Consider the following 26,885-nt stretch of genomic DNA (forward strand, 5'->3'; position numbering starts at 1 on the left):
AGCGCACAATCACGGAGTACTTACAAGTAGACAGAAAAGGCATTAGCCGCTAACTAGTTAGCGGCTAATGTCCATCCGCAATCGGTAGTGTTTTAGCTACTTCTGAATCACTAATCCTCGCCTCCATTGTGACAAATAAAGTAAGTTTCTTACAAGTATCATTATCACTGCAGGACGAGGAATAGCTAAACATGCTTCACTACACACCGTAGGAGGATACAATAACTCACCGCCGTCACAATGTAAACAAATGCCAAGGGTGGATCTACGCCTGATATCCACTGTAATGATACCAAATACAAGAAAGTATGTAGTCAACACTATTCAGATTACATCTATTTTTTATCGTCAAATCTTTATTATTTTTTAAATTTACATAATGTTTATAAATTCAAGAAATACGTCCCTGGACACATGAAGACTTTGAATATAACCAATGTATGATCCTGTATCTGCTTGGTATCAAATCGATACCTAAATGTGTGGTCTCATCCAAAACTAATCTAAAGTATGAAACAACAGAAGAATAAGTGATTATTACATTTTAACAGAAGTGTAGATAGAACATGTTGAAAGAGAAAACAACCAGATAATAACAGTAATTGAACCAGTGGCTTAATAATCCATTTTATACCGCTTGTCCTTTATTATTTTGACAAAATAATTGAATAATAAATGACACAATATGTTACTGCATACTTCAGCAGACTAATTAGGAGTCTTTGTTTGTTTAATTACTATTAAAGACAAGTTGTCTAGTATGTTCACTATTTTATTTAAGGACTAAATTGTTGTTTGATTGCAATAAGAAACATGTGTTTGATGTACCCTCATATTTTTTGTTAAAATAAAGCCAGTATTACCTTTTTTTTTGTGGTTCCCATTTATTTAGAAAAGTATCAAAATATTGAAATACATGTTGGTACTGGTACCAAAATAATGGTATCAAGACAACCTTAATGACTACATGTTGTCTGAACAGCACAAAAAAACAATGCTGCTGCTCATGCTAGCCAGCCGGCGGTTGTGGACGCAGCCTTGGATGCCAGACATTGATGCTTCTTCAACATCCTCATTGCCAAGTTACTGATAACTTGACAGCTTTTAATACTGAAGTTTGTCCTCCAGTCTTGAAATAACATGCATCCTTGTGTGTGCTTTCTTTGACATGAAAGTATGTCAACATAAAGAAAGCAGTTATTGGTACATTAAGTTACAACATTTAATTAAAAGCCTACTGAAATTAGATTTTCTTATTTAAACGGGGCTAGCAGGTCCATTCTATGTGTCATACTTGATCATTTTGCGATATTGCCATATTTTTGCTGAAAGGATTTATTAGAGAATATCGACGATAAAGTGAAAGATTTGTGGATGAGGAAAGTTAGAGTGAAGCACTAATAAAAAAAAAAAGAAAAGGCGACTGCTCCAGGCGGCGGCAGTGGGAGAGTTTCAGATGAAATTAGACACATTTACTAGGATAATTCTGGAAAATCCCTTATCTGCTTATTGTGTTAATAGTATTTTAGTGTCATACCTGAAAGTCGGATAGCTGCGATGAACGCCAGTGTCTGAGAGAAACCGAGGAGCCAAGATCACAGCTGCCTTTTTGAGCTGCAGGATGAGGTCGCGTAATCCCCTCAAGTCTCCGGTAAGAGCCGACTCAATATCACAATTTTCCCATCCAAAAAATTGCTGGTCGACGTAGAGAAACATGTTTGCTTGACCGCTCTGTGTTAAAGCTTCACAACAAACAAAGAAACACCGGCTGTGTTTCGGTGCTAAAGACAGCTGCAATCCACCAACAGCATTCTTATTTGACATCTCCATTATTAATTGAACAAATTGCAAAAGATTCAGCAACACAGATGTCCAAAATACTGTGGAATCATGCGATGAAAAGAGACTACTTTTAGCTGTGAGTAGTGCTGGGATAATATGTTCCCTCCAACCAATAACCTCACAAACACGTGTCATCATTCCACTACGTTTTCAACAGGAAACTCCGCGGGAAATTTAAAATTGTAATTTAGTAAACCAAACCGGCCGTATTGGCATGTGTTGCAATGTTAATATTTCATCATTGATATATAAACTATCAGACTGCGTGGTCGCTAGTAGTGGCTTTCAGTAGGCCTTTAACAGGCATGTTATCCTCTGACACAAAAAGCACACATTAAATGTTGGTAAAAATAAGTTTATATCAGGGGTTTGCGCGATATAGGCGCTATTTTTACTATCTCGCTATTTTTAGGCCATGTCACGATACACGAAATATATCTCCATATTTTGCCTTAGCCTTGAATGAACACTTGATGGATATAATTACAGCAGTATGATGATTTTATGTGTCTACTTTAAAACATTCTTCTTCATACTGCATTCATATATGCTCATTTTAAACTTCCATGCAGAGAGGGAAATCACAACTGAGTCAATTGACCAAAAGTGTATTTATTAAACTGTTATTAAGCTGTGGCACAAACATTCATGTCATTTCAAAACGGAAAGTGCAAGATTGTTGGAGACATTTTAAAGCAAGCTATTAGTGCACTTTTGTGCATGATGTCACTAAGATGACATATCAAAACAACCAAGGGCGTAGAATTGGGTAGGGACGCTAGGGACACGTCCCTACCAATATCCAGCCGCTACTGTGTAGTCACTGTCAATACAACCGCTGGCCGTAATGTTTAGTCAATGATTATGGCACAGAAAGGGTTAAATGTCGGTCTCTGCTATAAGTCCCGCCTCTAACCTAAATATCGCTCCTTGATTGGTTGCCGCTTTCATGCTAACTTACGTGTGATTGGCTCTCACTCCTCGCTGCGGAAAAAAATAGTCCCACCTATCCAGATGTTAGCTCCAAGTTAGCACTGCATCTTGTCTTTTTTTTAAAACACTAAATTAAAATGTACTTTTTGTACAGAACACCACTACAATAGTTAAACAAATAAAGTGCACTTTTGTGCATGATGTCACAAGATATTTCAATAACTTTTAAATTAAAAAAAAGCTGCATAATAGGAAATCAAATAGTGTATGTCCTTCGCTATGTGGTAGGTTCCTGCCGACGTCATCTCCTGTTGATTTTTTTTTTTTTCATTCAATAGTTGCTTCGCTATTTTTGGTGTGGCACTGAACGGTGATGTTGACATGCAGAGTTTCAAGCACTCTTTATTCTCTAGCGGTTGACTTTTCAAACAATGCCACAAATTAGCAGTGCTGCTACTTTTTTTAGCAAATCTTTTGCGGCATAATTGTTCAACATACTCCCGCTTGAAGCCAAACCACCGCCAGGCGATGGACCCTGTGCTTCTCTCTCTCTCTCTCGCTCCAAATTAGCGCTGCATCTCGTCTTTTCCTCCACTTTTTTTCCAGGTGAAAGTCAATGCTCAGTCCCCTCTACCATTGTTAACCCTCCCCGTAGGTGAAAGTTAACCTTAAACATGTGAATTCAACTACTTTAGTCCGTTTTTTAACATCGTAAAAACATCAGCTGTCTCTTTCTACGGACTGCAACAGTCCGTTGTCATGGATACATGACAACAACTTCCATTCATACCAGTCATGCATGCCTGAGGCGGAGTGATAGCCTACGCTGTGATCAGGCTTTAGAATAGTAGCTGTGCTCAATATTTAAACCACGGTTAACAGCCAATCAGATCGCCGGATTTCACCTTTCCGTTTAATTTTTTTTAGTTTAATGTAACATATTTACAGTACAAAAGCAGCAATAGAAAGAAGTAGATGAAAGGAAAAATTGTGAGTGATTTAAACACAAGTTGGGGAAAAGATTATTACAGTTCATTTATGTTTATTTACAATGTTGTATTGCATGAATGTATTTCTGATGTTGTTGATGGACAGTAGGCTATGTTGATTGACAGTATGATGCACAGTTGCACTACAGCCCTACACTAAAGAGTAAAGATGAGAACTCTTCCAAGTTGTCTCCTTTGCTTTCATTTTAGTTACTTTACCCTATAACATCTGCATGACGTGAAATTATGATTGCTAATGTAAAAAAATAAATAAAGTAAACTTTCAGATTGCTGCCTTGGAGCACTTTTGTGTCCCCACCAATCTCAAAATCAAACCTACTCCCTTGAAAACACTAAATTAAAATGTACTTTTTGTTCAGAACACCACTACAGTAGTTAAACAAATAAAGTGCACTTTTGTGCATGATGTCACAAGATATTTCAATAACTTTTAAATAAAAAAAAGCTGCATAATAGGAAATCAAATAGTGTATGTCCTTCGCTATGTGGTAGGTTCCTGCCGACGTCATCTCCTGTTGATTTTTTTTTTTTCATTCAATAGTTGCTTCGGCATTTTGTTGGTGTGGCACTGAACGGTGATGTTGACATGCAGAGTTTCAAGCACTCTTTATTCTCTAGCGGTTGACTTTTCAAACAATGCCACAAATTAGCAGTGCTGCTACTTTTTTTAGCAAATCTTTTGCGGCATAATTGTTCAGCATATTCCCGCTTAAAGCCAAACCACCGCCAGGCGATGGACCCTGTGCTTCTCTCTCTCTCTCTCTCGCTCCAAATTAGCACTGCATCTCGTCTTTTCCTCCGCTTTTTTTCCAGGTGAAAGTCAATGCTCAGTCCCCTCTACCATTGTTAACCCTTCTCGTAGGTGAAAGTTAACCTTAAACATGTGAATTCAACTACTTTAGTCCGTTTTTTAACATCGTAAAAACACCAGCTGTCTCTTTCTACGGACTGCAACAGTCCGTTGTCATGAATACATGACAACAACTTCCATTCATACCAGTCATGCATGCCTGAGGCGGAGTGATAGCCTACGCTATGATAAGGCTTTAGAATAGTAGCTGTGCTCATTATTTAAACCACGGTCAACAGCCAATCAGATCGCCGGATTTCACCTTTCCGTTTTTTTTTTTTTAGTTTAATGTAACATATTTACAGTACAAAAGCAGCAATAGAAATAAGTAGATGAAGGGAAAAATTGCGAGTGATTTAAATACAAGTTGGGGAAAAGATTATTACAGTTCATTTATGTTTATTTACAATGTTGTATTGCATGAATGTATTTCTGATGTTGATGGACAGTAGGCTATGTTGATTGACAGTATGATGCACAGTTGCACTACAGCCCTACACTAAAGAGTAAAGATGAGAACTCTTCCAAGTTGTCTCCTTTGCTTTCATTTTAGTTACTTTACCCTATAACATCTGCATGACGTGAAATTATGATTGCTAATGTAAAAAAAAAAAAAAGTAAACTTTCAGATTGCTGCCTTGGAGCACTTTTGTGTCCCCACCAATCTCAAAATCAAACCTACTCCCTTGAAAACAACACTAAATTAAAATTTACTTTTTGTACAGAACACCACTACAATAGTAAAAACAAATAAAGTGCACTTTTGTGCATGATGTCACAAGATATTTCAATAACTTTTAAATAAAAAAAAAGCTGCATAATAGGAAATCAAATAGTGTATGTCCTTCGTTATGTGGTAGGTTCCTGCCGACGTCATCTCCTGTTGATTTTTTTTTTTTTTCATTCAATAGTTGCTTCGCTATTTTTGGTGTGGCACTGAACGGTGATGTTGACATGCAGAGTTTCAAGCACTCTTTATTCTCTAGCGGTTGACTTTTCAAACAATGCCACAAATTAGCAGTGCTGCTACTTTTTGTAGCAAATCTTTTGCGGCATAATTGTTCAAAATATTCCCGCTTGAAGCCAAACCACCGCCAGGCGATGGACCCTGTGCTGTTTTTAATTCTTCCTCCATTTGTTACCAGAGTCGCACCCTCTCTCTCTCTCTCGTATTACCACCCGCACCGCACCGTTAGCACCACAGCTAACGTTACCCATGTCGCTACCCGTCTGATCCGCGAGGGCGTGTGACGTTCCACGTGGGACAGTATGTGGCGTATGTAAGAAGGTGCGCTTGATTTGTTTCTGTGAGAAGGAGAGACAAAGCGTGGGGAACGCATGCAGTGTAATGCCCGCAGCCTAAAAGCAACTGCGTCCAACTATACTCGAATGTCACAATATAGTCATTTTCTACATCGCACAGAGAAAAACCTGTGATTTATCGAGTACATCGATATATCGCCCAGCCCTACGGCCAATCAATCTCAATAACAGCGTGTTGTGTCTGTGTCGCTGTTTTGCAGGTTAGCTTATAGCTACATCAGCTACTTTTTATTTTTTTAATTAATTAATTTATTTTATATTTATTTTACATTTTTTAAATATATATATATATATATTTTTTTTTTATTCATTTATTTTTTTTATACTTTGTAGCACTTTGAGATTTTAACAAATGTAAAGTGCATTACAAATGTAATTAATCAGCATTTATCAGTGTAGCAGAGTTAAAAGGTAAATGCTAACTTATTATGGTGAAACAAAGTAGCCCTTTACACACACTCAAATTGGTTTTAATGTCCTTTAATAATAATGTTACTGTATATTTTGCTTTTAACATATTTTAGAAATGCTAATAAAACAGATATTTTACCGAAAGCACTTTATTCTATGATTGTGCTACAACAACACATGTCATAAATGTAAATGTTTTAATGTGAACTAAATGTGATCTTTAAAAGAGGTACAAATGATCTCCAAAGCATCACCCCCTACCTAGACATTAAACACTAGTACACAGCTCATTGAAAAATAAGATTATTTGGGCCAAATCACTTGTATTACAAAATAATCAAATGAAAATGACTGCTGTGGTTTGATTTTTATAATAAGACATTTTACTTGCTAGGATGTCAGGTATGGGACAGGTGTGCTGCTGGTGTGGAGTTTGTGCGTGTCAGAACCATACATAATTACACCCTTGGGAAAAAAAAATGGAATCAATAAAATGGAATGTTGGGGAAAAATATAATGCACTTCATAGGACTGTGATAAAGGTCTGTAGGAATGATCCCAGAATTAAGATGCTTAGGTTTACGTTCAAAATGCTTTTGTTTTTCTTAACAATACAAAAAACCTAAAGCATACTTTCTGCTCTCTCTTCTGACTTTATTACCTGCAGACTAGGGTGCATAATATATATCATCATTAGTGTGACTTATTCCGCAGTCAAAGATGCAGCAATGGGCACTCTTTATAGGAATAGATTAACACTGAATAGTCTTTTATGTTTTAATTAGGGTTGGCTTGTTCCTGCATTTATCCACAACAAAGGTGCTAAGGACTGGTGTACATTTTGGTGTTTTGTTTAAGTGTGCAAAGTCACAATATGGTAGATGTGGTCTTGATGTGGTCTTAGGGTTGGCTTGTTCCTGCATTTATCCACAACAAAGGTGCTAAGGACTGGTGTACATCTTGGTGTTTTGTGTGAGCGTGCAAAGTCACGATATGGTAGATGTGGTCTTGAGATAGCCGTATAGCACCATGTACAAAACCCAAAAGCAGTGAAGCTTGCCCGTTGTGTAAATGGTAAATAAAAACAGAATACAATGATTTAATTAATAAAGTACTATGTATTTGCAAATCCTTTTCAACTTATATTCAATTGAATAGACTTCGAAGACAAGATATTTAATGTTCCCACTGAGAAACTTATTTTTTTTTTTTAAATAAACGTAGAATTTTAATGGCAGCAAAACGTTGCAAAACATGTGAAATGTTGTTTTATTATGGTTTGTGTTGGAGGACAAACATGACACAAATATTACTGTTAGTCCACTCTTAATAAGTTTGTGTTTAAGCTTCACTGATGACAGTAACGTTTTAGCGCCGTTTTGTCGGACTAATTTTGGCGGTCCCTGAACTCACCCTAATTGTGTGGTCTGTGACGCAACAATTTGTTTACATGTATACCTTTCTCCGACGCTGTCACAGAAAACGATTATTTATGCCACTCCTTCTTTGTATCATTTTGTTCACCAAATGTGTTATGCTGTGCGTGAATGCACAAACATGAGCTTTGTTGACGTTATTGACTCCTGAGTGCTAAATCAGGCATATTTGTTCAGTACGTGACTGAAAGCTAATTGATGCTAACATGCTCTTTTGGCTAGCCCTATGTACATGCAGTATAGCATCATTATGCCTCGTTTATAGGTATGTTTGAGTTCATTTAATTTCCTATAAATATGTCCTCTGTGTATTTAATCCATATTTGCATGTCTCATGATGCATTATTTGTATGTAATATTGGCTGCATTTCTCATATTTGATTGTGTGCAATGTTTTTCCAGACCACAGCAAACATTACTTAGCTTGCAAATATGTTGTTAAATCCATTAGAAGAAGATGGCGTGCCATTTCCTTTAACTTGACACACACATCTATACCTTTTGGCCATTCTCAGCCAGTCATTTCCAGGAGTTATCTCACCTTCTGAGTAGCCTCTGATTTACTAATGGTTTCTAATGTTGTAAGAATGTGTTGAATAAATATTACATTTCAACATTTCTGTCAATGAAAATTTGCGTCAGCCTACGACACACAGTCATTTTGATAGTAGGCTAATATAGCCATCCATCCATTTCTTAGCGCTAAACCCTTTTGGGGTAATATAATAATAATACGTAATGTCTTGCCTTGCCATGTTTTACCATGAATTGATTAACGTGGACCCCGACTTAAACAAGTTGGAAAAACTTATTGGGGTGTTACTATTTAGTGGTCAATTGTATGGAATATGTACTGAGCTGTGCAATCTACTAATAAAAGTATCAATCCATCAAAAAAAAAAAAAAGCCTTCATTATAACACTTATAGAATGCTTTTAATTTTTTTTTGCGGCTCCAGACAGATTAATTTTTTCTATATTTGGTCCAGAATGGTTCTCAACATTTTTGGTTGCGGACCCCTGCTCTAGACCATAATGATGTGTAGTTTATTAGACTTGATAAAAGTCCCCTTTAAATAAAGGTCCTTTCTGGCCGAGGCGATACGGCCTAAAAAACGAATCTCTGATTTTTTCCAATTATTTCCAAACTTTTTAAAGAAACCGTTGAATACAAATGAGATTATTCAAAACAAGTTTTTTGTTCATGTAATCAAAAACTACTATATTGCAATGGCATCGCACACACTGCATCTTAATACTTATCATTTGAATAATGTTGTTCTTTTTTGAACAGATAAAATGTAATAATACAAATACTATTCATAGAACTAAATGAAGAGCTTCCTCTGGGAAGCAAAACGTCCGTCTTGAATACAATACTCCTCTTCACAAAAATGTAGCATTGCACATTGCCTGCAAATAAATATTTATCTCAAACATTGAGATGAATAAAGTGAAAATGTAAATCTTCTGTTGTGAATAAAATACTTCTGGAAGAAAATATAGTATTACACAGTGTATGCAAATAATCAAGTAGAACTGGAGGCTTCGGTTTCAGATGCAGGAATAAGTTTGTTGTGCTGCTACCTTTTGAAAAATAAAAAATAAACTTTGCAGCGTGCAGTCATTTCTTCCACACCTGTTACTGTAAGGCCAAAGTACTGGCAACACTTTTTTCTTTGGAACAAACGTCTCGCCCTCGTTAGCGTTAGCATTAGCCATGTTTTGTTACAGTAGGTGTATCGCTAAGGAAGGAAGTAGGCACTGCAACCTACGGAAGATTCTGATTCTCAAGCTATAGTGATACGTGGACTCCATCTCTGGTACGCCAAATAATCACTCAAATTAAGGGATGTTGTAATGCCGGTACACCAATTTTTGAGTTCTGTAACTAAATCTCCGATACCATACTATGTATTTTGTAAGAAAATTCGGGTCTACGACTGAAGTAAAACGCACACAAGCCAATAAGTCTGTTAGCATGCCAATGTTGCTACAATTGTTACCATGAATTGATTTACGTGGACCCCGACTTAAACAAGCTCAAAAACGTATTCGGGTGTTACCATTTAGTGGTCAATTGTACGGAATATGTACTGAACTGTGCAATCTACTAATAAAAGTTACAATCAATCAATCAAAAACGGAAATAGGGGTGCAATGCCGGGGAACCCGTGGTACGTGGCTGTTTTTATATCCCCGTAAAAAACTAATCAAAATCATCAAAAGTGTATACAGCTATTACGTATTTTGTAAGAAACTTTGGGTCTACGACCGAAATAAAGCGCACCCAAGCCAATAAGTCTGTTAGCATGCTAATGTTTCTACACAGAAATAGGGATGCAATGCCTGGGCACCCGTGGTACGTGGCTGTATTTATAGGCCCCCGTAAAAAAACTTATCCACTAAGCTACTATGTAGTTTGTAAGAAACTTCGGGTCTACGACCGAAATAAAGCACACACAAGCCAATAAGTCTGTCAGTATGCTAATGTTGCTACACGGAAATAAGGGTGCTATGCCGGGGAACCCGTGGTACTTGGCTGTAATTTTAGACCCCCGTAAAAAACTAATCAAAAACATCAAAACATCAAAATTGGTTAAATTACTATTTATTTTGTAAGAAACTTCGGGTCTACGACTGAACTGAATGATTTAGCACACAAGCCAATAAGTCTGTTAGCCTGCTAATGTTGCTACATGGAAATAAGGGTGCAATGCCGGGGAACCCGTGGTACGTGGCTGTTTTTACATCCCCGTAAAAAACTAATCAAAATCATCAAAAGTGTATACAGCTATTATGTATTTTGTAAGAAACTTTGGGTCTACGACCGAAATAAAGCGCACCCAAGCCAATAAGTCTGTTAGCATGCTAATGTTTCTACACAGAAATAGGGATGCAATGCCGGGGCACCCGTGGTACGTGGCTGTATTTATAGGCCCCCGTAAAAAACTTAGCCACTAAGCTACTATGTAGTTTGTAAGAAACTTCGGGTCTACGACCGAAATAAAGCGCACACAAGCCAATAAGTCTGTTAGTATGCTAATGTTACTACACGGAAATAAGGGTGCAATGCCGGGGAACCTGTGGTACTTGGCTGTATTTTTAGACCCCCGTAAAAAACTAATCAAAAACATCAAAACATCAAAATTGGTTAAATTACTATTTATTTTGTAAGAAACTTCGGGTCTACGACTGAACTAAATCGCACACAAGCCAATAAGTCTGTTAGCCTGCTAATGTTGCTACACGGAAATAAGGGTGCAATGCCGGGGAACCCGTGGTACGTGGCTGTATTTTTAGACCCCCGTAAAAAACAAATCCAAAACATCAAAAGTGGATAAGGCCGAAAAACTGTTTACACTACAAAGAAAAAACCCTCACTGATTTCTCTTCAAAAAATGTATACATTTTATTTTGCTTTATTGTTAGCCTTAGGGCTTCACGGTGGCAGAGGGGTTAGTGCGTCTGCCTCACAATACGAAGTTCCTGCAGTCCTGGGTTCAAATCCAGGCTCGGAATCTTTCTGTGTGGAGTTTGCATGTTCTCCCCGTGAATGCGTGGGTTCCCTCCGGGTACTCCGGCTTCCTCCCACTTCCAAAAACATGCACCTGGGGATAGGTTGATTGGCAACACTAAATTGGCGCTAGTGTGTGAATGTGAGTGTGAGTGTTGTCTGTCTATCTGTGTTGGCCCTGCGATGAGGTGGTGACTTGTCCAGGGTGTACCCCGCCTTCCGCCCGATTGTAGCTGAGATAGGCGCCAGCGCCCCCCGCGACCCCGAAAGGGAATAAGCGGTAGAAAATGGATGGATGGATGGATATATATATATATATATGGGTGTATTTGTACAAACCCTGTTTCCATATGAGTTGGGAAATTGTGTTAGATGTAAATATAAACAGAATACAATGATTTGCAAATCCTTTTCAACCCATATTCAGTTGAATATGCTACAAAGACAACATATTTGATGTTCAAACTGATAAATGTTGCAAATAATCATTAACTTTAGAATTTGATCCCATCAACTCTTGACAAACAAGTTGGGAAAGGTGGCAATAAATACTGATAAAGTTGAGGAATGCTCATCAAACACTTATCTGGAAAATCCCACAGGTGTGCAGGCTAATTGGGAACAGCTGGGTGCCATGATTGGGTATAAAAACAGCTTCCCAAAAAATGCTCAGTCTTTCACAAGAAAGAATGGGGCGAGGTACACCCCTTTGTCCACAACTGGGTGAGCAAATAGTCAAACAGTTTAAGAACAACCTTTCTCAAAGTGCAATTGCAAGAAATTTAGGGATTTCAACATCTAGTGTGTGAATGTGAGTGTGAATGTTGTCTGTCTATCTGTGTTGGCCCTGCGATGAGGTGGCGACTTGTCCAGGGTCTACCCTGCCTTCCGCTCGATTGTAGCTGAGATAGGCGCCAGCGCCCCTTAAAAGGGAATAAGTGGTAGAAAATGGATGGATGGATATTAGCCTATTTCCTTATCCATCTATCCATTTCTACCGCTTGTCCCTTTTGGGGCCTATTTTCTTATATTACATAATGATGTTCCCTTTCTTCAACAGTAAAGCAAATACTATATGCAAACTGTACCTTGACTTATTTTTGTCAAGGGTTAAATGTAATGTACTTAAAGGCATACTCTGTGGACACACACACACACACACACACACACACACACACACACACACACACACACACAATATGACCGTGGTTTTGCGTGCTGCGTCAGGAAATTGTGTAAAAATAGCAAACAGGATAGGTTCTTATTCTTAGTGGTTATTGCATAGGCTTATCTCTCCCTCCTGCTTGTCTCCCTCCTGCACTAGCAGCCACTTCATAAATATGCTTACCCCCGCTCTCAAGACTGTAGACTTAACAGTTCCTCTGGATGAGAAAAGGTCTGGATAACGTTGAAACATTTTATATTTGACCCAAGACAAGTTTTAAATATGGCTGCAGGATTAATCCATTTTAAAATGTTATCATATTCATTATGCCAATGTTGAAAAAAATGTGTCCATTTTCCTCTCGCTTCATCGGCTGTTTTTCTTCTTGAGAGAATGTCCTCCATAGATCTACTATGGTGCTCCCCCCACATGTATTTATTCAGTTGTTGCCACAGAGAACTATGTATGCTGGCAGCTGTAGCAAGCTGTGCACGTTTGCTCACATTTTCCATAAAATCACTTTGTTAGTACTTTTTGTAATCATGAAAGATGTTTTGTTGCATGTTGTACATCAGCCTGACTTCATCCACATCACTTCAGCCACCAAAAAACACCGACACACAGCCCATGTTCAGTTCAGTTTCAGTTTATTTGGAAGATTCATACGATACAATGTAATGAATCACATATTTCCACGTGTTTCATTACAGCTCGTCCGAAAAGGAGTAGGAAGAAGCTGAGTTTATTTAATCCTACCTATTTTCATACCATAGCAATTTTATCCCATTTCCTTGTTCCCTGTAACAGAACAGTGAAAAATAAATATGCCATAGTAATTAAACAAATATTAGATACATATTCTTTATCTTAAAAAAAAAAGGGGGGGAGTTCAAGATTTTCATCATTATTGATGTTCTGTGTACTTTGTGAACACTTGTAGTTTGAACAGTCACTTAAACTGAATCATATTGGCGCTTAGTTTGATATTTTTTTTTGCTTACTCCATTCCATAGTTTTATTTCACGTACAGATATGCTAAAGGTTTTAAGTGTTGTACGTGAATTTGTACGCATTTGAATTTTCGAATCGGATTTATCGATGTGAGTTCCATCCATCCATCCATCCATCCATCTTCTTCCGCTTATCCGAGGTCGGGTCGCGGGGGCAGCAGCCTAAGCAGGGAAGCCCAGACTTCCCTCTCCCCAGCCACTTCGTCTATCTCTTACCGGGGGATCCCGAGGCGTTCCCAGGCCAGCCGGGAGACATAGTCTTCCCAACGTGTCCTGGGTCTTCCCCGTGGCCTCCTACCGGTTGGACGTGCCCTAAACACCTCCCTCGGGAGGCGTTCGGGTGGCATCCTGACCAGATGCCCGAACCACCTCATATGGCTCCTCTCGATGTGAAGGAGCAGCGGCTTTACTTTGAGTTCCTCCCGGATGGCAGATCTTCTCACCCTATCTCTAAGGGAGAGACCCAAACTCATTTGGGCCGCTTGTACCCGTGATCTTATCCTTTCGGTCATGACCCAAAGCTCATGACCATAGGTGAGGATGGGAACGTAGATCGACCGGTAAATTGAGAGCTTTGCCTTCCGGCTCAGCTCCTTCTTCACCACAACGGATCGGTACAACGTCCGCATTACTGAAGACGCCGCACCGATCCGCCTGTCGATCTCACGATCCACTCTTCCCTCACTCGTGAACAAGACTCCTAGGTACTTGAACTCCTCCACTTGGGGCAGGGTCTGCTCCCCAACCCGGAGATGGTATTCCACACAATTACTTATATCAACCCAATAATTATAGCAGTTAGTCTTTAGGTAATGATGTGAAAAGCATACAATTCTACAAGTTATTTTGTATCAGTGTGCTTTGATGTGTATCGCACTTTGTTATTCTTACAAATTGTGGTTTTTTTTGCCAGTTTCTGTCATAAATAGATCACACAAACGCCTTGTAATTCATGCACATGCTCAACCTGGATTGCTTAATCCTTTCATATACAAACACTGCGGACTGTCTGACACTAGCGTTGTGTGCTGAGAGTCTTAGTTCTAACAAATTGTGTTTTTTTTGCCAGTTTCTGTCATAAATAGATCACAAACGCCTTGTAATTCATTTACATGGTCAACCTGGATTGCTTAATCCTTTCATATACAAACACTGCATACTGTCTGACACTAGCGTTGTGTGCTGAGAGTCTTAGATTGGATTATAGCTTGGTCATTCTCTGATTCCCCTGAACAGTCGCTTCACAGATTACAGCTAATCTGTAGTGTGTAGCAACAACAAGCCAATCCGACATTGTCTCATTTGCTACGAATGCAGCGCAACTTGGAAGTATTTGTCAATCAGTCGTTCAACTCCGCCTTCCTCTACTCACTGCCCGTGTTACCCTTTTGCTGCATTGATTCCTAGTGAGAAACGAGAGGGAAAGTACATGGACAAAAAGACAAAGTGGTGTAATTTGAGGTTTGGCAATAAAGGTGTTTGTTTGCAAGTGCATCTTCAGAGTGCTGAGACTGTGGTGATGTGTCAAAGTGTCGTGTTCAGGCTCACAAACAAAGCCATTGCTTCTGTCACACATTCAAATACACTTGAAGTCAGCAGAGCAGTCTTCAGAGGGAATCCTAGACCTAACTAGATTTTATGTACGTCACTTTGCATTCATCAACAGTCAGATTTCCTGATGTGAATCCAAACATATTACAAAATATAACACAATTTAGCGAGAGACACATTCTCATGCCTTTTTTGTGTGTCATTTCCTGCTTTTCAGTTCAGCTTGGGTGTGCCTGCCCTAACAGTTAGTCCCCGTGTGATGCAATTCACCTCACTATGTAACCATGGCAACATTGTAAGCAAGGCAAAGCAAGACACATGCATAGTAGTTAGCTGACTGACTTCATGTCCTAAATATCACAGCTATCTACTGTTGCATTTGCAACGATTCAAGTCCCATTTGTACATTTTCTTTGTCATCATTTTCAAGCCCTGACCATGAATTAATTAACGTGGACCCCGACTTAAACAAGTTGAAAAATGTATTCTGGTGTTACCATTTAGTGGTCAATTGTACGGAATATGTACTGTACTGTGCAAACTACTAATAAAAGTTTAAATCAATCAAACCCCGCCTAACAAAACGTTCCTAATTTGATGGATATTCTTAAGTTTCCTTTTTAGGTACATCTTCAGTCTAAAACACATTTTAGTAAATGTAAAATAAAATATGTTTGTGTTGTGTATTAAAAAAAAGTCATTTTGGATATCAAAGATGTAAAGGATCCAAAGAAGGTACATGTGCTTAAGCTCTTACTGACGTCACTGGGTTCACTTATGCGTGTAGCCTGACACCCAGTGGCCAATACATGCAATTACACCAACATCTTAAAGTACATTGGCCCGGGCTCTACTTAACCTTCCTCTTGTGTTAGCTTTCTGTTACCATCTCTTATGTTAACGGGTCGGTTTTGACCCATGTCTTAAATCAGCTGTAAAATACACTAAAAACAATTATTTATCTATCCAATTTGTTTCTCATCTCTTGGTTACCTTGTTAGGCTTCCTTATCCTTTTGTCAGTATACCCCTCGATTTAAATTTTTAAAAATGGTAAAACGAACCTCAAGAGAATCATATAAATAAAAAAAAGGTTGTTGTGTTACCTAACTACTACTAAGGGTTATTAGAACGCATCTCTTAAATAAATGTGTTTTATTTATTTTTTCATTTTAAGAATTTTAACTATAGTAACATCTATGGTGTTACGGGTCAATTTCGACCCATATATATTTACTTCAAGAAAAAGGCTAAAAAGTATTTTTTTCAGCAACAGAAATCCAACATCAAACAAACAACAACCAACAACCAATCAAGCAAATGAAACCAAGAGAAATAGATTACTAGTTCCAAAACTAATAAAAAAACTAAATCAGAGTGGCAGAAAGTGACACTTTTAGTGTCCGTCTTTTGTTTGATTTTGTACAGGATAACAAGGTAAAATGAGAATCCACTAAAGCTCACATGATTGGGAGAGGAGCTGGCTGTCAGTGTGTTCAGTTTTGGCTCTTATCATTGCTTTATCATCTTATTCTTATAACTGGGTCGAAACCGACCCTAACAACACCAAGGGCATAATTTCTACCAGAGCATTTTAGAATTTAGTGAAAAAAATTAAAATGTTTTATTTTGTTGACAAAGAGGTTCCTGACAAAGTCAAAAAGCTTTGATGCAAAAAAATAAATGTATGTGGTGTTTTTATGCATTTAAAAACTAAAACGGGTCGGTGCCGACCCTAACACAAGACAAAGGTTAAAAGTACATTTTTAATTGGGTCGTATTAATTATTCTTATTTTTTTAAATATTTTTTCTAATTTAATTTTAATGCAGTAGCCCATCAGAGTGTGCATGGCTGATATGATTGAATTATTATTATTATACATTTTTTTTTTTTAGTCCTGTCCAGCTTCTCAGGCAAATCATATAGTTGATGTAGATGCCCATATCGGCTGTTCAGATTTACTTTACAAATGAGAAGTGAAAGATAATTCTCTTGTTGCCTTATTTGTATTTGACTCGATTAAATGTATTTATATCATCCTTTGGTGCAGCCAGGCCGGAGCAGGAGGGGATAGAAAGAGGAGAAAAAGGAAGACAGGGGGAAGTTGTGGGGACAAGAGGGGGATAAGACAGAGGGACAAAGACAACAACAATAATAGAGCAACATCAGCAAATAGAATATGTACAAATATGATGGTAAAAGTGATAGCAAAGAAGCAGTTAGCTAAATAAATAATACTGAAATTAGGATGAGCATTATTACACTAGAAATGGAGCAATACAAATACCAAACTCCTCCCCTTTTACTTGTTCCGTCAGTCTACCCCAGGGCAGCTGTGGCTACAGATGTTGCTTACCACCACCAGGTGTGAATGAATGATGGGTTCCCACTTCTCTGTGAGCGCTTTGAGTGTCTAACAATAGAAAAGCGCTATATAAACCTAATCCAATGTTATTATTGTTATTACCAATAGAAATAGTGGTGTTGATTATATGATTGAATTATAACACAAGTTTAACACTATGTGCTGCAATGAAAGGCCCACTATTTCTTTACTTGTCATCGATTTCAAATTGATTATTTCTCCTGCCACACACACACTCTTTTCCATCATTGCCACTTCCATACCACTCTGTTTGATTGATCTGATACATGAATGCCAATCTCCTCCCCTTTTACTTGTTCCATTTCTGTAGACACTGAAACGACTGATTCCAGATGAGGTAGGTTTTGTCCCGTGTGCTTGCCTCGTCCATCTTGTCGTCTATGATTAAACAAACTCACTCTTTTTGGTTGTTGTTGTTCGTAGTATCTTGTGAGTAGTGTTGCAACTCTAACACCCCCTCCCCCCACCACCACCCCACCCCCCCCAACCCCAATGTGAACACATTAGTTGTCCAGTCCTGCACTTGTGTTGCATGATTTTGTAGGTGTTTGCGCCAGAGGAAAGACTCACAGTTCCTGAATGTGCTTCAAGTTTATGTTACTATTTATTCATTTCATTTGGCAATGAGCGATTGAAGCATTGTGCACAGGAGGGAAGTTAGTGCCTCCATTGTTGAATAGTAAATCCTCTGCACTTGCATGTCTTATCAACATGTCACCCTTGTTTGCTTGTAATTGACAAATGTTTGAATCCCTAATCAGTTTTCAAAGTAGATGAAAAGAAAGGTTTTTATTGTTGTAGAATATGTATGTATGTATGTACAGTACAAGCCAAAAGTTTGGACATACCTTCTCTTTGAATGTGTTTTCTTTATTTTCACGACGATTTACATTGTAAACTATGAATGTACACGTGGAGTTATGTACCCTATTTTTCGCAGTTTTTTTCATAGGTGCAAATTTTATTCAGGAGCGACTTATGTTTGAAATTATCAACACATTAACGTGAAATATCAAATAATATTTAGCTCATTCACTTAAGAGACTAGACCAGGGGTGCCCACACTTTTTCTGCAGGCGAGCTACTTTTCAATTGACCAACACGAGGGGATCTACCTCATTTATATATGTCATTTATATTTATTTATTTATGAAAGAGACATTTTTGTAAACAAGTTAAATGTGTTTAATGATAATACAAGCATGTGTAACACATATAGATGACTTTCTTTCACGAAGACAAGAATATAAGTTGGTGTATTACCTGATTCTGATGACTTGCATTGATTGGAATCAGACAGTAATGATGATAACGCCCACATTTTCAAATGGAGGAGAAAAAAAGTTGTCCTTTCTGTACAATACCACATGAAAGTGGTTGGTTTTTGGCATCTAATTCATCCAGCTTCCATACACTTTACAAGAAAAACATTGGCGGCAAATTCCGTAGCTTGCTTGATTGACATTCACGGCACCCGAGGGTCTTGTGAGATGACGCTGGCTGCTGCCAGTTCATTATTATGAAAAAATGACAGAGAGGAAGGCGAGAAACACTTTTTATTTCAACAGACTTTTACGCCGTCCCTTCCGTCAAAACTCTAAAGGCCGACTGCACATTTCCTATCTTCACAATAAAAGCCCTGCTTCATGCTGCCTGCGCTAACATAATAAGAGTCTCGGAAAGCTGGCGTGCACAAGTGATGTGCACGCCAGCTTTCTGAGGGATCGCTTGTGCACGCCAGTTTTCCAAGACTCTGTATTTAGTTAGCGCAGGCAGCATGAAGCAGGGCTTTTATTGTGAAGATAGGAAATGTGCAGTCGGCCTTTAGAGTTTTGACGGAAGGTACGGCGCGAGAGTCTGTTGAAATAAAAAGTGTTTCTCGCCTTCCTCTCGGTCATATTTTCATAATAATGATCTTGCAGCAGCCAGCGTCATCTCACAAGACCCTCCGGTACTGTGAATATCATTTAAGTGACGTCTTGGTGAAGATTGATGATCACTAATTATTAGGTCTATTTTTTTTAAAAGCCTGGCTCGAGATCGACAGACACACCCCCCGCGGTCGACTGGTAGCTCGCGATTGACGTAATGGACACCCCTGGACTAGACGTATAAGATTTCATGGGATTTATGGATTAGGAGTGACACATTGTTTGGTAAACGTATAGCATGTTCTATATGTTATGGTTATTTGGATGACTCTTACCATAATATGTTACGTCAACATACAAGGCACCTTTTCAGTTGGTTATTTATGCCTCATATAACCTACACTTATTCAGCCTGTAGTTCACTATTCTTTATTTATTTTAAATTGCCTTACAAATGTCTATTCTTGCTGTTGGGTTTTATCAAATACATTTCCCCCAAAAATGTGACTTATACTCCAGTGCCACATATATATGTTTTTTCCTTCTTCTTTGAGCATTTCCGGCAGGTGCGACTTATATTCCGGAGCGACTTATACTCCGAAAAATACGGTACTTAACAAAAAAAGGTGACAATTAAAGTTTAAGTTCCACTGATAGGCACACACACACACACACTAGGTGTGGTGAAATTACCCTCTGCATTCGACCCATCCCCTTGTTCCACCCTATGGGAGCTGAGGGGAGCAGTGAGCAGCAGCGGTGGCTGCACTCAAGAATCATTTTGGTGATTTGAAATAACTGAAAACATGTTTTGTATTCAAGTTTCTTCAAAATAGCCGCCCTTTGCTCTGATTACGGCTTTGCACACACTTTGCAGTCTCACAATGAGTTTCAAGCACACATGTGAAGTGCAAGCCACTTCAGGTGACTACCTCTTGAAGCTCATGGAGAGAATGCCAAGAGTGTGCAACACAGTAATCAGAGCAAAGGGTGGCTATTCTGCAGAAATTACAGTACAAAACATGTTTTCATTTATTTCACCTTTTTTTGTTAAAGTACATAACGCCACATGTGTTCATTCATAGTTTTGATGGGACAATCTACAATTGGAAATAAGGAAAACACATTGAATGAGAAAGTGTGTGTGTATTCATCCATTTCTACCACTTGTCCCTCTATATATGTGTATACTGTATATATAAAGGCCTTTCTATTCATACATATGAATTGATCAGTGACCTAGCTATTGGATCATCTGACTACAAGTTGATTAGGGATTCGTTGCTGCCTCTTTTGCAGTCTTATGCTCAGCAGCTTTATTTTCTTGATTCCCTTCACTAACTTGTCATGTTGCCTGCAAATCCAGTTGGAGCGATTCACCAGTATGAGGATAAAAAAGGACAAAGAGAAGCATGGCCAAACGCCAAGTCAGCGCCATTCGGCTGCCGGCAGCTATGAAATCAACGCTGCTAGTGCCACACTGCACGACCATACGGACGAATACGTCCTGGAACTCTTCGAACAGATGATGGTGAGAATGTTTTCAGATGGTTAAAAGGGCTGTTTGCAACTTGCTCAAAGTAAAAAAAAGTAAAATAATTTTTTTATTAGATTTTTACAGACATACAATTGACAAAAGTAAACACGAATACATTAAATGCTGTTCCCCCCACAAGTCGAATAAAATTAAATAAATGTGGGTGTGTTTGTGTATGTATGTATGTATGTATATATGTATGTGTGTGTGTGTATATATGTATTTATATGTGCATATATATTCACATATATAGCATATATGTATGTGTGTGTGTATAAATATATACAGTGGGGCAAAAAAGTATTTAGTCAGAAAGCGATTGTGCAAGTTCTCCCACTTAAAATGATGAGAGGTCTGTAATTTTCATCATAGGTACACTTCAACTGTGAGAGACAGAATGTGAAAAAAAAATCCAGGAATTCACATTGTAGGAATTTTAAAGAATTTGTAAATTATGGTGAAAATAAGTATTTTGACACTTCAAACAAGGAAGATATCTGGCTCTCCCAGACCTGTAACTTCTTTTTTTAAGAAGCTCTTCTGTCCTCCACTCGTTACCCGTATTAATAGAACATTTTTGAACTCGTTATCTGTATAAAAGACACCAGTCAGACTCCAAACTCCACTATGGCCAAGACCAAAGAGCTGTCTAAGGACACCAGGAAAATAATTTTAGACCTGCACCAGACTGAGAAGAGTGAATCTTCAATATCAATCAATCAATGTTTATTTATATAGCCCCAAATCACAAATGTCTCAAAGGACTGCACAAATCATTACGACTACAACATCCTCGGAAGAACCCACAAAAGGGCAAGGAAAACTCACACCCAGTGGGCAGGGAGAATTCACATCCAGTGGGACGCCAGTGACAATGCTGACTATGAGAAACCTTGGAGAGGACATCAGATGTGGGCAACCCCACCCCCCCCCCCCCTCTAGGGGACCGAAAGCAATGGATGTCGATAGGCAAGCAGCTTGGTGTGAAAAAATCAACTGTGGGAGCAATTATCAGAAATTGGAAGACATACAAGACCACTGATAATCTGACAATTATCAGTGGTCTTGACAATTTAACAATTTAATAATTTATTCGTCTGATACAGCTGAAAATAAGTATTTGAACACCTGTCTATCAGCTAGAATTCTGACCCTCAAAGACCTGTTAGTCCGCCTTTAAAAGTCCTCCTCCACTCCACTGTATTATCCTGAATCAGATGCATCTGTGTAAGGTGGTTAGCTGCATAAAGACACCTGTCCACCCCATACAATCAGTAAGACCCAAACATTCAGCATGGCTAAGAGCAAAGAGTTGTCCAAAGACACCAGAGACACAATTGTACAACTCCACAAGGATGGAAAGGGCGACGGACAAATTGCCAAACAGCTTGGTGAATAAAGGTCCACTGTTTGAGCAATCATTAGAAAATAGAAGAAGCTAAACATGACGGTCAGTCTCAATCGGAGTGGAGCCCCATGCAAGATATCACCTGGTGGGGTCTCAATGATGCTAAGAAAGGAGAGGAATCAGCCCAGGACTACACGGCAGGACTTGGTCGATGACCTGAAAAGGGCTGGGACCACTGTTTCCATGGTCACTGTTGGTAATACACTAGGACGTCATGCTTTGAAATCAGGTTCCCCTGCTTAAACCAGCACATGTTAAGGCCCGTCTTAAGTTGGCCAATGACCATTTGGATGATCCAGAGGAGGCATGGGAGAAAGTTTTGTGGACAGATGAGACCAAAATTGACCTTTTTGTTCATAATTCCACTATGCGTGTTTGGAGGAAGAAGAATAATGTGTACCATCCCAAGATCACCATCCCTACTGTGAAGCATGGGGGTGGTAGCATCATGCTTTGGGGGTGTTTTTCTGCTCATGGGACAGGACGACTGTACTGTATTAAGGAGAGGATGACTGCAGCCATGTATTGTGAGATTTTGGCCAAAAATCTCCTTCCCTCAGTCAGATCATTAAAGATGAGTCGTGGCTGGATCTTCCAACATGACAATGACCCAAAGCACACAGCCAGGAAAACCAAGAAGTGGCTTCGTAAGAATCAATCAATCAATCAATGTATATTTATATAGCCCCAAATCACAAATGTCTCAAAGGACTGCACAAATCATTACAACTACAACATCCTCGGAAGAACCCACAAAAGGGCAAGGAAAACTCACACCCAGTGGGCAGGGAGAATTCACATCCAGTGGGACGCCAGTGACAATGCTGACTATGAGAAACCTTGGAGAGGACCTCAGATGTGGGCCCCCCCCCCCTCTAGGGGACCGAAAGCAATGGATGTCGAGCGGGTCTAACATGATACTGTGAAAGTTCAATCCATAGTGGCTCCAACACAGCCGCGAGAGTTCAGTTCAAAGCAGATCCAAGACAGCAGCGAGAGTCCCGTCCACAGGAGACCATCTCAAGCGGAGGCGGATCAGCAGCGTAGAGATGTCCCCAATCGATCCAGGCGAGCGGTCCATCCTGGGTCCCGACGAGCGGTCCATCCTGGGTCTCGACTCTGGACAGCCAGTACTTCATCCATGGTCATCGGACCGGACCCCCTCCACAAGGGAGGGGGGGACATAGGAGAAAGAAAAGAAGCGGCAGATCAACTGGAACCGTAATCAAGGTTCAGGAGTGGCCTAGCCAGTCTCCAGACCTAAATCCAATTGAGAATCTTTGGAGGGAGCTGAAAGTCTGTTACTCAGCGACAGCCCAGAAACCTGACTGATCTAGAGAAGATCTGTGTGGAGGAGTGGGCCAAAATCCCTCCTGCAGTCTGTGCAAACCTGCTGAAGAACTACAGGAAACGTTTGACCTCTGTAATTGCAAACAAAGGCTACTCTACCAAATATTAATGTTGGTGTTCAAATATTTATTTTCAGCTGTATCACACGAATAAATTGTTAAAAAATCATAGATTGTGATTTCTGGATTTTTCTGTTTAGGTTATCTCTCATTGAGTGGACATGCACCTACCGTGAAAATGTCGGACCCCTCCATGATTTCTAAGTGGAAAAACATGCAAAATAGCAGGGTGTTCAAATGCTCTTTTTCCTCACTGTATATATATATTTTTTGCAAGAATGAACGAAAAATTTTGCACAATATTTACATTTTGTGAGGTTCACGTGTAATACTTAAAACACATTGGAATGTTAGCGCCTTGCATTTTTTTGTTCAGCCCATTAATGAAAGACCCTTGTGTTTCAATGCCTTCCGTAGCTCCAGTCTTGAATGACCTAGCAGACCATTGTGATGTAATGGTTGTAACAGGATTGACAATGTATTTGATCATGTTGTCACTTCTGTTAAGGTGGACATGAACCTGAATGAGGAGAAGCAGCAGCCTCTCCGAGAAAAAGACATTGCAATTAAACGCGAAATGGTCTCCCAGTACCTCCACACGTCTAAAGCGGTCAGTAATAAAGTACATTTTTACTTCATGAAATGAACCAGGTCTCTTTTTAAGTTTTACACTTTGTATCTTTATATGGTGGTTATGTTGTGTACACAATCTCAAATTTCAACAACCATGTTTTATTATGGTATGTCTTTTAAATTGACAATAGTATAGAAATGAAACCTAGATTCACTTTAGAGTAGCGTTTGTACAGCTTGTGTAGCATAGCTTCCAACTCTCATTCTCCGAAATTACAGTCCTCCATCAAAATCCCGACTCAATTAAACATTTTGGAAATGTGTAGAAGCGTCAGAACACTCCATGCAGCATTTTTGTAATTGTTGTCCTATTTTTTTTAGTGCGGTCAAAGTATTAATTTTTTTTAAACCAACTCAATCACAGATTATTCACAGGTTGTTACTTGCTTGCATAGTTCAAAATAACTTAAAAAAAAAAAAAAAAAGCACAATAATTAGACACAAATGCAATTTTATTGCCAGCATGTCATCCAGGAACATCTTAAAAATGTTTTACTTGAATGCACATCTTTTATTTCTTCAACATTTGATAACAGTTTGATCCAAAGTCCAGTTTGGGTTTATTTTGAAGTGAAATTTACCAGTAAACAACAATCACTCATCTTTGCCCTGACTTATTATTGACCTGATCACTGACGTATAACAACACCTTCCAGGTAACTGTCATGGGTTATGGTAAAAGAGCACATGCACTCAAAATAGATTGCTGTGATGTGGGACCCGTTTTCATTTTTTATTAAAAGAAAAATTATACAAATAATACATTTTTACACTGAGACTCACTGACTTTGGCTCATTTTCTGTGAAGAACATATCAGAATGCATATTTAATGACCATACACCCCTCCTACACATTTCTATCATACACAGGATGTCCAGGTGGAGTGTGGAAATTGATGTTCTGTGTAACACACACACGCACACACACAGCAGGCCGGGATAGGAGGAGGACAGAGTGTAGGCACACAGAACATCAGAGGGACAAATGTGCGAGAAAATGAGAGCAGTGTTGACAAACAACAAATAATGACGTATAAAGTGCTCTAAAAAAACATCCATAAGCCACTTACGTTGAAATGTAATGTAGTTACAGGTACATTCCTATAACCTGCAATAAGTATTTTGGTCATTTTAAGCATTACCTCAGCGCCTTAATTCAACAAAGTTCGCTAGTTACTTCTACAAAACGTGCCGCGTGCTTCACACTATTCTCGGCTGCCGCGATTTTGAAGGTGGTTGATTTAAAAGGCAATGCAGCCTGTGTTTTAAAAGTAACTATATTGTAGACCAGAGGTGTCAAAGTTCAGTTATATTTGGTCCCTGAGGGCCGTTTTTAACAGTGAACACTATTATTACACAATATTTTATGCATTATATTAGTAGATTTTTTTTTAAACTAAAATGTAAAAAAATAGGGTAAGTTGCAATCATTTCACCTCAAAATGTAGTGTATATTACTGTAAATGCAAAAACAGTAGTGCTGTTTTTATAATAAAAAAGGGCAGCTCCGTGAGCAGAATTTTACTGTAAAATGTACATATGTTTTTTTACTTAACTAAAAAATAATTCAATTTTACAGTAAAATTATGGCACATGAGCTTTGTTTGTTTTTAACCGCAAATCAACAACTGTAGATTTTTCAGTGTATTATTGTAAATGTCAAAACGGAACCACAGTTTATTACAGTAAAAAGAGTACAGTTTTTTTCATTTCGAGAAAAATGCTGTAAAAACCACAGCAAATTTTACAATGAAATCTATTGTTACTTTTACAATGCACAATCTGATGGATAACTTGCTTTGAAATCATTATTACTAGTATTTTATTTTAAAAATGGTTTGAATGTTTTATAATATAATTTTGCACAATTAGACAATATTTAAGTTAACATAATTTGCGATTACATGGAGTACATATTTTTTTTCTCCCAAAATAGAAAGAACAAATACATATTTCAAGACTTTCAAGGGCAAAATAAAATGACGTGGCGGGCCGCATCTGGCCCCGAACCCTTATTATTACACTTCGATTAATTTTGCAGCCCTAATATTTTTGATTACTCTCCGACCCAACATCATGAATAATTGTGAAATATATTTTTGCCATGATTGTGCAGGCCTATTCTGAAGTAAACAGGATGCCGATGCCTAGCTAATAAACCTGCAGATGAACCTAAAAGGCCTGCACCTTTAGGGCATTCTCAAGGGGAAGGAAGATGGAGGAGCAGAAGGTTTATAATATCCACCAGTCATTTTTTCCTGCTCCACCACAATGGCTGCGAGTGTAATTCAGGGGATATTAAATCTATACAAGCTGTACACCAGACTAAGTTATATCTAAGCTTGAAGATAAAATAAAAGGGTAGCTGAAATGTAATTGACGTACTAAATTTTGGGACATACTGTTCACGTCATTCACGTGGTGTCAAGCAGTAACAATAACACCACTATTACATTTAAGTGGGCACTGCTCACTCTGTTTGTTGTTTGTTTGTCAGGGTCAAGACCAGAAGGAGAGCTCCAAGTCAGCCATGATGTATATTCAGGAGTTGAGGTCAGACTACCGCAACGCACACCTGCTGAGCTGTCTGGAA

General features: G+C 38.6%; 1 protein-coding gene across 5 annotated transcripts in view; it reads left to right on the forward strand.

The window, feature by feature from the left end:
- The window catches only part of LOC133552555 (protein diaphanous homolog 1), an 85,345-nt gene that overhangs the window by 25,440 nt on the left and 33,020 nt on the right, over positions 1 to 26,885 (forward strand). For 4 of the 5 annotated variants that reach the window (XM_061899800.1, XM_061899798.1, XM_061899797.1 and 1 more), the window contains 4 exons: positions 17,745 to 17,771; positions 20,672 to 20,836; positions 24,168 to 24,269; positions 26,790 to 26,885. The exon at positions 26,790 to 26,885 is cut by the window's right edge and continues 35 nt beyond it. In XM_061899800.1, coding sequence (XP_061755784.1) covers positions 17,745 to 17,771; positions 20,672 to 20,836; positions 24,168 to 24,269; positions 26,790 to 26,885 — 390 coding nt within the window. The remainder of the gene's footprint in view (positions 1 to 17,744; positions 17,772 to 20,671; positions 20,837 to 24,167; positions 24,270 to 26,789) is intronic. The other variant, XM_061899801.1, reaches the window with a different exon arrangement.

Source organism: Nerophis ophidion, linkage group LG05 (genome assembly GCF_033978795.1).
Source record: "Nerophis ophidion isolate RoL-2023_Sa linkage group LG05, RoL_Noph_v1.0, whole genome shotgun sequence".
In the NCBI taxonomy this organism is placed as follows: Eukaryota; Metazoa; Chordata; class Actinopteri; order Syngnathiformes; family Syngnathidae; genus Nerophis; species Nerophis ophidion.